Genomic DNA, 13,695 nt, shown 5'->3' on the forward strand with positions numbered 1-13,695 from the left:
ATACTTCAGGTCTGGGGAAAAATCAGCCACACAAAACAAGGATAAAAGCGGGTAAATTGTTATACAACATAGTTTCTCACTTTGTTGAAAGTTGTTTAGGAAGAAAGTTTAAAAAGTAAGGAAGTTAGTTAGGGTTAGAAAGTAAGTAAGTTAGGGGGGAAAAGGAAGGAAGTAAGTCAGGGGAAGGAAGAAAGTCAGGGGAAAGAAGGAAGTCAGGAAGGAAGTCAGAAAGTAAGTCTGGAAGTAATGAAGTCAGGGAAGTCAGGAAGGAAGGAAGTCAGGGAAGCCAGGAAGGAAGTCAGGAAGGAAGAAAGTCAGGGGAAAGAAGGAAGTCAGGAAGGAAGTCAGGAAGTAATAAAGTCAGGAAGTAATAAAGTCAGGGAAGGAAGGAAGTCGGGGAAGCCAGGAAGGAAGTCAGGAAGGAAGAAAGTCAGGAAGAAAGGAAGTCAGGGAAGTCAGGAAGGAAGTCAGTCAGAAAGGAAGGAAGGATATTAATAGTTATGCTTTAAATATTACAGTGTGGGTAATGCTGCTGGCACAGGATCGGGGTCTGTTGCAACAGGCAAATCTAGGTCAGGGTCACACATTATGCACTTGGTTATGGAGGAATTAGGGGATGTTTTCAGATACAGACTAGACTCATTTAGTCACTTCCTTTATTTTTGAAAATATAGTTGCTGGAATTTTAAATGCTTTAATGCTTTTTATGTTATGCTTTATTTGTTTTGTAATTACATGTCTTATAATGAAAAGGTTTTTCAGATGCATTTGTCAATAATCTTACCTTTTTTAAACATTAGTTTGTGATTGATGTTATGTGTTATTTGTTTTCTAACACGTATGCTTGTGTTGCCCCACCCTTGTTTGTGTGTTGTTGTTGTTATTGTAGCTCTCAGAACTCAGCCCCTAGCAACCAGTTGCCAACAACAACAAGCTCAAGGTCAAGGTATGTCATGAGCACAAGTTTGGTGTGTGTTTCTTGTTGGCCAGAAAGTTTGATTTTACATGTATTCTTAGTCAATAGTTCATCTATTGAAAACCTTTTATTGGAAAGTTTTTTTTATTGTTTTATTTTATTTTTATGCCATATCTTAGTTATAGTTTATATGGAGGGTTTATTTCAGGTTTTTAGGCCTATTTTAGATTCAATATAGTGTAAAGACATATTTTTATGATTAAGTTCCTTTTGTGAAATTTCACGCCTTCAAAAAATGCTTTGACAGTTTATAAGGTCTGCTTCAAAAACGATATGTTTGCCTTGGTGAAACCCAGATTTAATGCTGTGAGTAGGTGGGGAACTATTTTTAGCTTGTCTGATTTTCAAAGGAAAAAGGCAGTCAAGTGTTTTCATTATATTTGAACATTGTGAAAACATGTGTGATGAATAGTTAATACTGAACATGAGAACAGAATATAATAATTAAAAAATACTTAATCCTACATAAGACCAGGTATTAGAAATATAAGTTTGAGTGATTTTGGTAAGTTTGTCAGGCACCTACCACTAGCAAACAATTGTTGGAGGATGGTTTTAGTGTCAACTACACTTCAGTGTGCACCAGAAAGTGATGGTAGATTTCTCTTTCAGCAGCGTCGGGAAAACTGGCGGCTTAATGCCCCCATTCCTTCCCCCGACAAGAAATGTGTGAGTCACTTTGACCCCCCTGTATACTCCGGACTATCTACAACCTCTCCTTATATTTCCCTGAATGACTGGCTGTATTTTCTCTAATAACGCCAACTAATTCAAGTCTGAAAATAAGTAAAAATAAAGTTTGTTCGAAACTGTTTAATATTTCTTATATGTCACTAATAGGGGTCTGTTTCGTCATGGAGTAATTCTGTAGGAGAGATTTTATAACATTCGTACAACAGCTGATATTCTCTTATAGACACATTGAATGTTTTTTGTTTACATGTATTCATATGCAAAGTAGCCAACCAGTATATCATTGGTCAGAGGTTTGATTTCATTCACCAATCTATAACTGGTTGGCGATTACCATATGAATTGTTACATCACTCCTCCATCTGTCTTTATATGATTTCTCAAACTTTTGCAAGAATTAACATTGAAATTTTACCAGCAAAGAAAATTTTATTTCATTAATTCAGAATGTCTTTTTCAATTATGAATACATTTTATTAAAATAAGATTTTGATAATTTCGCCAAAAATGGTAGTTATGGCAATGAATTCATGATGATTTAAGATCTGTACAAGCTTTTAATAACACACTGAGGTGGAGCATTTCTTCCCTTGACTATTTTTGATTCATTGTTTTATTTGACTCTCTTTTAGAGTAGAAGAATTAACCTTATTATTTGTTCTAAAAATTTGTTGTCTGAATAGTTAATAAAATGTAGATATAGACAACTATTATTACGAAATATTATTACATGTATTTTCTGCCCCTGCATGTACATTATAGCCTAATGTAGACCACTGATAATATGGAAGGAAAAAAGTATTTCAAATATTTTGTTCACTAATTATGTTTTTCTGTTGATTTTTAGCATATGAGTTTTTCAAATATGAAAAAGGTCTTGGTATTGTGTTAGCCTTGGTTTTGTCAGTGTTGCTGTAGGCTTTGTGCAAAAACCTCAGCCTTGGCCATAACTCAAAATCTGTTCAAAGTATTCACATGAAACTTTGCAGGTATGTTACCAGTGACAATACCCACATGTATATTAAGAACCATGACTCTGGCTTAAAAAGGGGTAGAGTAATGTCACTTTATTGACTGATAAACAACAACAGACAAAACTTAGTGATGGTGCCGGCTTGTTGCACTCTTTTTACAATTGTGTTTTAAAAACTACATGAATCCAAATTAGTGTTTATGATATATTTTGAATATGAAACATATCATAAAGAGCTTGAGGTTTAAGCATGCCTCCAGAACATCCATGTTGGTTGATCGATATTTCTGTACACAATTTTTATATGCAATTCTGCTGCATGTTTTAGATAGAGCCCTGTAAGGCAGCTAAAATCCTGCTTCAAACAGCTACAAAGCTCTACAGCGTGCAGCTAATGCTGTGGCATAGTTGTTAATGTTAACAAAATACTGTGAAGGGAAAAGCATTTTAAACAGATTTAAAACTGCAAATTTTTATTTTCTGGTAAAATAAGTCAGGCTGAAGTTTAATAAGTAGCATTTAATGAAGGTAAGGGTAAGGGTAAGGGGCCCAATTGCAATGCAATGAGTAATTTGTTTTTATTTAAACATTTAAACATAAATATAAACAAATATTATCCCTGACTAAAGTCAAAAGAGCGGCTTTCAGATGTACCCATTGTTCTGTGCATGAAATGTTTGTAAATTTAATTTACTCACTTGTTTGGGGCTAGTTTTGTCCTTCCCATATCAAAACCTTGAGTCTGATTGCTGTGTAAATTGCATCATATTGCTAGATTGCCATTTACATTTAAAAAAATTCAAATGTATTTCTTTGAGTAAACACTTAACATGATATAATGCTGAACCAATGACTACAATTTTACAGTTGCATCTGAGTTTTAATTGCAGATAAATATTTGTTAAAATTATCCAGTTGTCAATGTTTAGAGCTAATAATGTTTGTCCTATGATGTCTGAATTAGTAATTCTTTATTGGTCACTAATTGTTTGATTGACAACTGGTGTCTAGTCACTTGCAGAAGAGAGATGTCAATGGATATATTTTTTTGCTAAAAAGCAGGGACAGAAGTTGTTGTAGTACCCAGTACTGAAATAGCTCTTGTAAATGTTGTCATTATGCTTCGAGTCTACATGCATTTTCAGGTATATATGACTAGTGTGATAGTGATTCAATTCTAGCATGTGTGTACGTTTATTTCCAGTGAAGGAGACTGGGATTTCCACTGGTGTGACAGAGAATGGCTCCATGCAAACTACGACACCATGTTTTTACAGGAGCACCAGAAAATCCTACATTTCCGTAACCATTATGAGGTAAATGAAACATGAGTCACAAGAAAATCCTACATTCCCGTTACCATTACGAGGTAAATAAAACATCAGTCACAAGAAAATTTTACCTTTCCCGTAACCATCATGAGGTAAATAAAACATGAATCACAAGAAAATTCTACATTTCTGTAATGTTAAGAGGTAAATGAAACACTGAGCACCAGGAAATTGTACATTTCATTAGAAAACCAATACGGTATGTGTTAGATCCAACACATGAAGTGTAAGAAATTCCTACATTTCTTTAGTAATCAGTACAAGGTTAATAAACATAGAGCTTAAGAAAATTATTTATTAGGAGATAAATCTAACATAGAACACATTAAAATACTACATTTCTGTACCCCAGAGAGGTAAATAGACCAGTGATTTAATTCCTATGCGAATGCACTCTGACAGAGCTGGATCTAATGAAGATCAGGCCACCATAAAAGTCTTTGAAGGTTGACCTAAATCATGCTCCAAATATGTTTCAATATCTAATGAAGTTGATTATGTTTAGCAAAAATTTCAAGATGAATAGAAGGTTTCATTAGTCAGTTTTATTCACTGCTGATCAAGTGTTGAATTATTGTCATTATAATAATCAGTGTGCAAAACTAATATGAAGATTAGATATGAGGATATTTTTTTCTGTTCCTTATTATTTTCCTGGAGAATGGACACGAAATTGAAAATGTATATTTTTAACTTGTCTGTCTTTGAAACAAAAAAAATAGGTGGTTTATACAAGCGTCATTGTCATTTGTTGTGGTGAAAAAAATTTGAACAATGAATATAACTTAAATTGAGAATTTGACATTCATTTGCTATGCTCATGTACAAATGAATGTCAATACTGTAATACTTTCAGCTAACACGTAAAAACCTGATGGTGAAGAACCTAAAGAGATTACGGAAGCAGACAGAGCGTGAAATGGGTAAAAAAGAGGCTGAGAGCTTCGACTTCTACCCGACCACTTACGAACTACCAGTGAGTACACACATGGCTAACTTGTGACTTTCATGTTGGGCAATCTTTAAAATATTGTTTTTTTGCTGTTGCTTCACTGAAAAATCCTAGACACAATTTATTATTAGTTGTTCTATTGTATTTTCTTGTTTCGTGTCAAGTCATCACATGATTAGACTTAATAATATAATTCCCAACCTACTGGAAATGTCTTGGGCTGAGCCATTGGAACTATGCACATAAATTGCCTTTTAGCATGTTTCTATAATGAGAGCACAATAATGGCCAAAACAGTTGGGCAAAACTTCTAGAAGTGCATAAGGGAAGGGCCCTGGTCTTACAAGCTTGAGCTACATGTACCTTACTCATAAGTAGAAATGATTGAAATAAAGAAAGGAAAGGATGAAAGAAATGAATGACATATTACCAAAAATGTTGATACAATGTAACTCTATTGAGGGCTTTATCTTATCCATTTTTGGAAGTTACTTTTGTATTGTGATAAAATTTGTGTCGTTATGGAGGCCATCAGCAGTGGCGGTTTTGTTCAATAACTTTAATCTGGCCAACTCTAAAATCATTAAAGATTATTTGAAGGAATCTTTGTTCATACATGTTGCTAGAGACAATAAGCTCATGTACATCAAGGCCTATAACTCTGGCTTATATCCAGTTTCGTTCAGTGATTCCTCTTTTTTCAACTAATAACGTGTGATGTACCAAAAAAAACAGACCATAATTAATATTCTGTGTAAATTGTTTCTGTATTACAGAGTGAGTACCACATATTTGTGGAAGAATTCAAGAAGAACCAGGGAATTATCTGGATTATGAAACCCGCCGCCAAGTCCCAGGGTCGTGGAATATTTCTCTTTCGCAAACTCAAGGACATTACAGACTGGAAGAAGGTCAGTGATCGTTATACTGTGTTAGTCCGTACGGTCGTGTATTCTGTCATACAGGGGTCATGCAGTATGAAATTAATTCAATTTAAAATATTCAAGTATATAGAGGTTTTATCATTGTGCTAGTATTGTTGGTAAAAGTTTTGTATTTTATTAACACTTGTGTAATAATACCTTGTTTATCAGGGAGAGTACCAGCCATTGACTGACCCAAATCGTGAGGTCCCGGAGACCTATGTGGTCCAGCGCTACATAGAAGACCCCTACCTGATTGGTGGTCGCAAGTTCGACATCCGAGTCTACGTTCTTGTAGTCTCTGTAAGTTCTGTAAAATATACTAACCGGTATATCTTGAATTTTTTTCCCCAAACTGTGGCCATGCTTAAAACAATTGTGTTTTTTTGCCGTCCAACTTCCCCACCACAAGTGCCCGACACAGACCTTTTTTTGATTCCTTGAGTAGGCAAAACTGTTTTTGTGTCACCTGCGAAGCATGGAAGATACATGGAGATTGCTTAATCAGACGGTGTCGGCATCACACTTTTGTTTCCGATCAAAAACTTGAATTGTTTGGTGTACAGTTTTCTTAGTATGGTCATTGGTCATGGTCAGTAGGTGGTCACTGTTACTTCTGGGATAAATAGGTCATGGTGACCTTTATTAGACAAATTATGTGTGTTCCTGACACCTGACACATCACATTTCCATAATTCCAGTTGAAGCACTCTGTTTGTTTTTTTTAATTAAGTCAGTCATCACTCAGTCATAAAAACAATACCTACCCACCACCTGAGTGAAAATATCTAAGACGGACAAATACCACAATTTTATTTATGATGGCAATTATTTTACTTGTATTAAACATCATTTCATAAACTTATTAGTCTTAGAATTATGGAAGTGTTACAAAATCATTTTTCACTATTTTAAGATGAAAGAAAATGTTTTTAAGGTAAGCCATCCATCATAAGTACAAATCATTGCTACTGGTTAATTCATATTCTAAAGTTACAAAAAATTGAATGTTTTTAAGGTTTTCTCTAGGAGCCTTCTGGCAATAGGCATTGTAATATTTTTGAAACAAAGAAATAAAATTGCAAAGTACTCATATAATCATAGATTTTTTTCCCTCCCTCTCTTTCCTCCCAATATATCATAACATAACAGTAGTGCAACTATGGTGTTGTTAAACATGTAAACCATGCCAAAATAGTAGTTTTGTTAATAGATATCAATTAAACATAGAAGTAATCTTGATGATAATATCTGAGGTGCACTAACACATCTTTCCATCCTATTGATGGATGGCTTACCTTGAATCATAACTGCTTTTAAACATAATTTATTTGTACATTTCAGTATAACCCTTTGAAAGTGTGGCTATACAGATCAGGGTTTGCACGATTCTCCAATTCAAGATTTTCTCTTGACTCAATAGAAGATGCATGTATCCTTTTAGTTGTATGCTTGCGGTAAAGGATTTGGTAGTCAGGTTCTTTGGTCTGCATTTAGTTTTGTTTGTTTCCAGGGTAGAATACTGCCCAGATGGTTGAGTATTTGCTGTGGGTGAGAAAAGTCGCGGGTTCAAGTTATTGCCGCACCCAAGATGTTAAAATATGGTACTAGTTGCCCCCTTGCCTGGCGCTCAGCATCCATGTTGTAGTCACTTTAATCTCATGTCACTGAAACAACATTTAAGCACAATTTAAGTTGTGATGATGTCACGGCAGATTAAAAAGCCTTAATGCAGCTAATGGGTGCGTGCAGACTTTGATAAACTCTAACAAATATTCATATTGTTATGCTTGTATGAGAGGAGCGAACCATAACCACTGGACCACTCTCATTCTCAAAAGTCTGCCTTTGCCTATCATCAATTGTCTTTTTATTTCCATGACATATAATGGTTTATTGTGTCAGATTGGTTGCCACCTTGGTACAATCCAGTCACCATTCGAAAGGTGAAATTATCAAACTTGTTTTGAAAAATAATGTAATAATTAGTGTGAAAATTATTCCACTATAGTAAGTCCAACATTAATTCAAAGTGAATTTCCTCATTTATTCTCAGTTTATACATATAATTGATTTTTTAAGTGTTGGTTATGTCTGCAATTATTTAAGCATTGTGTATGACTCCAGATGTAAAAGTAGGCCACATCTTCATAAAAGCACTGTTAATATGCTTTTGTTAACTTACTCAGATTAATGAAGCTCAGTAATTCGGTTTTATTTTTTATTTTTCTTGGACGTTATTTTCATAATGGTAATCGTAAGTCAGTTTGTCAGTCAGCAAACCAGGACAAAATTAGTGTTCGCTTATCTTATATATTTTTCAAACAAAGAAATGTAGCACTTAAGTGTGCTGGTAGAATTCATTTTAAGCTTATTTATAGGGTTTTTAGAGGAACAAGTTCAGGCATTGTTATAAACTTGGTATTTTTGTCAACAGTTGCTTGCAAATCTTTTCTGTTGGGTATGACTTGTAAACTTGCAAGATATTATCACATAAAACTAGGATGCACGTGTACACGATGACATGAAAAAAGCCATGTTTATCAGGTTCATTAACTCTGGCTTAAATATTTGTTGAGTTGTCCCTCTATGAATGGAGCAAGGAAGACAAACATTGGCATCTGCTTGAAAGCTTTTGTTCAATATAATTTTAAACACTTTGCAATCTTACAGACTTGCTATATATAATGCACCAAATTTGTATGCTAGCTAAAGAGTTTTGTCCTTGACCTATGACCCTAGATGTACACCTGACGAATGTCGCTGTACAAAAGACAGCCCCAGACTATGACCCTGATAAGGGATGCAAGTGGGCAACACAACAGTTGCGATCATATCTGACAGCAAAACATGGATCAGATGCTGTGAGTAGTTTGTTTGTCCTTGATTCCCAACTATCAGATTGGATGTTTCTGTGTGCCTTGGTTAGGACTTCCATTTTTTTAAAATCAATATGCCTGTAAGAGAGAGAAGCTTGTTAAAGCCTATACATTATTATCAATTTTCATCCCATTTTAACAGTATGTTATTATATGCCTCTGCTTGAATTCACAAAGAAGTTTAAATGTTGTGCAAACTGTAAAATTGTTTCAGGCAAGGCGAGTGTTTCAAGGCATAGATAACATCATTATCAAGAGCTTGCAGAGTGTACAGAAGATCATCATCAACGATAAACACTGCTTCGAGATGTACGGATATGACGTCCTGCTGGATGACAAGCTTAAACCGTGAGTACACACTGTAGATAGCATTCATTGGATGCATTTTCCTGCAAACAAAGCCTGAATTAAGAATATAGTTCGGCATTTTCCTACTTGTTATCTGTCCATAGCCCTGATTTGGTAACTGACAGCTGGAACTTTATGAAACATTCTTATATTGTGTATCAAACACATGTATTGTTCAATGTTTTGTTCTTACATAAAAGCTATTGCCTTTGAAAAAGACATCTCTTACTTTGCCTTTCCAATGCCCATATTCATTAGGTTGCTCTGTGTGAAACACTGTAGCCATTAATAAGAATAGCCTTTTGCAATTTTCACAGATAATAAAATTTCGATTGTCCCTGTAAAGAAGAGCTCCTACATTTCAATTTTTTTCTGCATAGTAAACATACTAGTTTTAGGAGTTTTCACTTGTTTCTTTTTCTGACCATTTCCCCCCCTGCTTATTTTCTATCCTAACAACTATCTACAGGAAAGTTTGAATGATCTAAATGGTGGAAAATATTTGTTGAAAATAAACTACTCAACCAGGGTATTCAAATGTTCCTGATGAAATTCCTCATTACCTTATGCATGTTTCAGATGGTTAATTGAGATCAATGCGTCACCATCACTGACTGCCAGCGGGAAAGATGATTATGACCTTAAACATGGCGTGCTCAACGACGTCCTCAATGTACTTGACCTGGAAAATAGGTAACACTTTCACCCGCAGCAAGCTGTCTGACTTTACAACTTATAATTGTGTATAAATGAATGTACATAAACTTTTCTTTGGGCGTCCTAGCTTACTTGATCTGAATACCAAACCATATATCAGACTCTGCTTAATTAATTCCTCAATTGATAATGTTTTTTAATCATTGGGGATTGATTTGAAAGATATAAAGTAATTGTGAAGATTAGAATAACTTGGTGTATATAATAAAACATTGAAGCAACATTTAATGAAAGATTTAAATAAGGTAAAGTTAGTTTACTGTAATTTGCTTAATGTTAGAAATAGAAATTAAGTGATTAATTAACATTCAAATTGCTACATTTCTAAAATCATACTAACTGATTATGTATGAAGATTTAGAACATCAAACAGGGAATTGTATTTTAGTTCTGAAACTAGTTTATATCAATATCGTATATCTGTGAAGTAAAACATCATCAAAATTCATTTTTGACAAAAGAGAAAACACTGTGTGTAAAAAATTGCCAAAGTTCTTCAAAACTCAGCGGCCAATTAGAATCCAGAGTTTTAAAATTTTGTCACCAGATTTTATGAATACATTTTCTAGGCTGTCAGGCATCCTATAATATTAACTTTTTTCCTTTCATCGTTTGAATAAACATGTATGGACAATAACTGATCATTTAGTACATCATATGAACATTTTCCATGACTACAAGATATTTTTTTTATAAATTATCTAAAAAATCCATTCATCTCTGATACAATAGGGTTATTAGTACTGCGTTTTGATCCAGGAGGTTGTATTCGATTCGAGTGGATTTTGCAGAATCTGCAAAATCCACGAGAGTCGAATATGACATTCCGGATCAAAATGCAGTACTTATAACCCTTTTATTATATACTTTACTGGTTAGATCACTTAAAGGCCACATGTTTTCATAATAAATGTCATTTTGACGTAACACTATTTTGTTTTATGACGTCATTTTAACACTGCACAAAGATTCTTGTTATGAGATGACCTCACAAGAGTGGAATACGGCCATATTGCACTGGAGTGGAATAGGGACTACGGTATTTTGCGATTATATTCGTAAAAGATTTACAGTGATCAACAATCAACTCATATAGTAGAATTACTGTGTTTTCTGCACCTTTCCTTCAAACTAAACACGGTTACATCCTTCATATCAACCATTGTTTTCAATATTTAGTTATCCTTTTCAGTAAATTGTTTCCTTGTATTAATTGTCATACCGGTACTGCTTATTTAGGAGAAAGAGTTCATCTTTAAATCAGAAAGATTGAGGTCAATGCGTCACCATCACTGACTGCCAGCAGGAAAGATGATTGTGACCTCAAACATGGAGATATTTAAACATTTGAATGCATCATTAAATGAATTGCAACTAGATCTAAACGTTTGAAGGCATCATTTAACGAATTGCAACAAGATTTAAAGTTTGAATGCATCTTTTAATGAATTACAATTTTCAAAAAGGATGTTTATGTCATGTATGGTGATGGAAATAGTGAGTGCATGAAAGGTGACTATCGCTGTTTTATGTATGTTTGCCCCACATGATGACAGGCTTTCCATTTAGTTTGAGTGCTCAATAAATTGCTGCTGATATTAAATAAATGCAAATCTTGTAATTAAATGTATAGCAGGTTGTGAATCTCCAGTGTTTTGACCATATTTCTAACCATTATCACAACACTTCAGATTGTTTCAATTAGACTTATGTGTATATAAATTGCCATTGTTGAGGATGACTACGTATTGTAGTGAGCTAGCCTTTTTCAGTAATAAGGATTGACCTTGGGTTATTCCAGTCTTTAACAGAATAGAATGTTACTTATGTTACTTGTCATTAGTTCAAGGAGATTTCGAGGAGGATCAATTAGGTTTGGTATTTCTTATATGTGGGCCGTGAGTTCATCAACTGGCAATATAAGGTATATTCTAAATCGCATACAATCACCAATTATCAACACAAATATAAATCCTCATCACCGGTTGAAGTTATGCCCCCCTTAGAAGAAGAGGCGGTATATTGCTTTGCACATGTTCCGTCGGTCGGTACGTCCATCCATCGGTAACCATAGCTTGTCAGAGTGATAACTCTACAATTCCTAGATCTATGGTCATCAAACTTGACATGAATGTTGGGTCTGACCAGTAGGGGTCATTGGGTGAAAGATCAAGGTCTAGGTAACCTTTAACGTGAAAAGGTTGTCAAAGGTTGTCTGATTGATAACTCAACAATGCCTGGACCTATGGTCATCAAGCTTGACATGGAGGCTGGGCCTGACCAATAGTTAACCCCATGGAATTTAGGGGTCATCAGGTCATAGCTCAAGGTCACAGTGACCTTGAATATGAAAAAGTCTGATTGATAACTCAACAATGCCTGAACCCATGGCCCTTAAACTTGATTTGGAGACTTACAAATTTTAGGGGTCATCAGGTCAAAGTGACCTTAAACGCAAAAAGCTTTTCCGTATGATAACTTGACTATGCCTGCATCCATGGCCCTCAAACTTGACATTTAGGTTGGAGGTGACCAGTAGTTGACCCCTTTTAATTTTGAGGTCATAGTCAAAGGTCAAGGTCACAACTCATACTGGTCATTAAAATTTACATCATAATTTTTTAATCCCTGCTACTAAGAGGATACATGTTTATCTGCAACCATCAGTCATCATCTGAACATGATTAAAAACTGCATCTACTATCCTTTCACTTTGAATGGTCATAATCTTAAATCTATCTAAAAGGCATCCAATATGTCAATGACAAATCAGCTGTCATTTCGGTCCATGCATATGATTATTTCATTACATTGTCAAAATATTCTTGACAACATGGCGCTCAGGGAGGTCTTTTGTTTGACAAACTTTTTTGTTTACTGAGGTTCCGCTAGGTAAAAAGTACATGAGATACACAATCAATATTGTTGAACTATATAATGTATGTTTTCTAGGTTGACTGGTAAGGAAAAGCGTGTTGGTGGGTTTGACCTAATCTGGGATGATGGGGCTGTTACCACTGACGACGGTGCCATGGAATGTTCTGTAAACAGCGTCTCTACAACATCCAACTCTTTCCTGGGTAATAACACTGTTATGACAGAATATAGTCAGTCTATTATTTGTGGGGTAAACTCTAGAAAGTACCAAAGGCCTCTATATTGTAATTGCACTTGGCGCAGCTGGCATTTACCCCACACATTGTCATTGTCAGCCTTTGTATTGCTATTTTATAGGTCTAAGTAAAATTGTTTATTAGTCCCCAAACCTATCATAAATTATCTATTTACCTGAGGTTCCTTTCATATTTAGCGTTTTTTAAATTGATTCATGGTTACGAATTGTGACTTTAAGATCCTGCTGTCACCTTCTAAATCTGTTAAGCTAAACATAGATTCCAACCAAGTGCATGGGCTATGACATATTGTGATTGTGCAAAATACCTGGTCCTAATTTCTCAGAAGTCCTTAAGTTTAACAAGCATGCTTATATCATTTAGCCAAATTTCTTACTTCCCCAATTTTGATTTTGCTAAATATTAGTTAATTGTACAGATTATAAATATTTTTATAATAAAATGATTTTCTCTTAAAGTCCAAAAATTCTTTAAAAAATTATTCTCGACTTTTCTATGTAACACGAGTGCGCTAACTCTCTTAACATTTGATAAAGGGAAAAGAATAAACAACACCAAATGATAGTCAATATGTATTGCTCACTTTTTTATATTTTACAACTTATTTCGAAAGACAACTGTCAGGCACAACAAACCAAGATTGAATGAAGATTTTTAGCGCGGAAAAATTTGCAACAAAACTATCGCAAAATAAAACAACCAATCAGAATTGATACAATATTGATTACTACCGGAAGTGACTACCTGTAAACTTTGACATATTTGAGGT

At 34.6% G+C, this 13,695-nt stretch overlaps 1 protein-coding gene across 10 annotated transcripts in view; it reads left to right on the forward strand.

Annotated features, from left to right (window-relative positions):
- The window catches only part of LOC128243039 (probable tubulin polyglutamylase TTLL9), a 29,261-nt gene that overhangs the window by 12,605 nt on the left and 2,961 nt on the right, over positions 1-13,695 (forward strand). For 2 of the 10 annotated variants that reach the window (XM_052960507.1, XM_052960508.1), the window contains exons 6-18: positions 10-51; positions 519-572; positions 890-946; positions 1,589-1,645; positions 3,847-3,958; positions 4,830-4,949; positions 5,702-5,836; positions 6,020-6,151; positions 7,193-7,280; positions 8,591-8,712; positions 8,942-9,075; positions 9,655-9,768; positions 12,745-12,872. In XM_052960507.1, coding sequence (XP_052816467.1) covers positions 10-51; positions 519-572; positions 890-946; positions 1,589-1,645; positions 3,847-3,958; positions 4,830-4,949; positions 5,702-5,836; positions 6,020-6,151; positions 7,193-7,280; positions 8,591-8,712; positions 8,942-9,075; positions 9,655-9,768; positions 12,745-12,872 — 1,295 coding nt within the window. The remainder of the gene's footprint in view (positions 1-9; positions 52-518; positions 573-889; positions 947-1,588; positions 1,646-3,846; positions 3,959-4,829; positions 4,950-5,701; positions 5,837-6,019; positions 6,152-7,192; positions 7,281-8,590; positions 8,713-8,941; positions 9,076-9,654; positions 9,769-12,744; positions 12,873-13,695) is intronic. The other 8 variants (XM_052960515.1, XM_052960516.1, XM_052960509.1 and 5 more) reach the window with 7 other exon arrangements.

The sequence above is a fragment of the Mya arenaria genome, chromosome 8 (assembly GCF_026914265.1).
Source record: "Mya arenaria isolate MELC-2E11 chromosome 8, ASM2691426v1".
In the NCBI taxonomy this organism is placed as follows: domain Eukaryota; kingdom Metazoa; phylum Mollusca; class Bivalvia; order Myida; family Myidae; genus Mya; species Mya arenaria.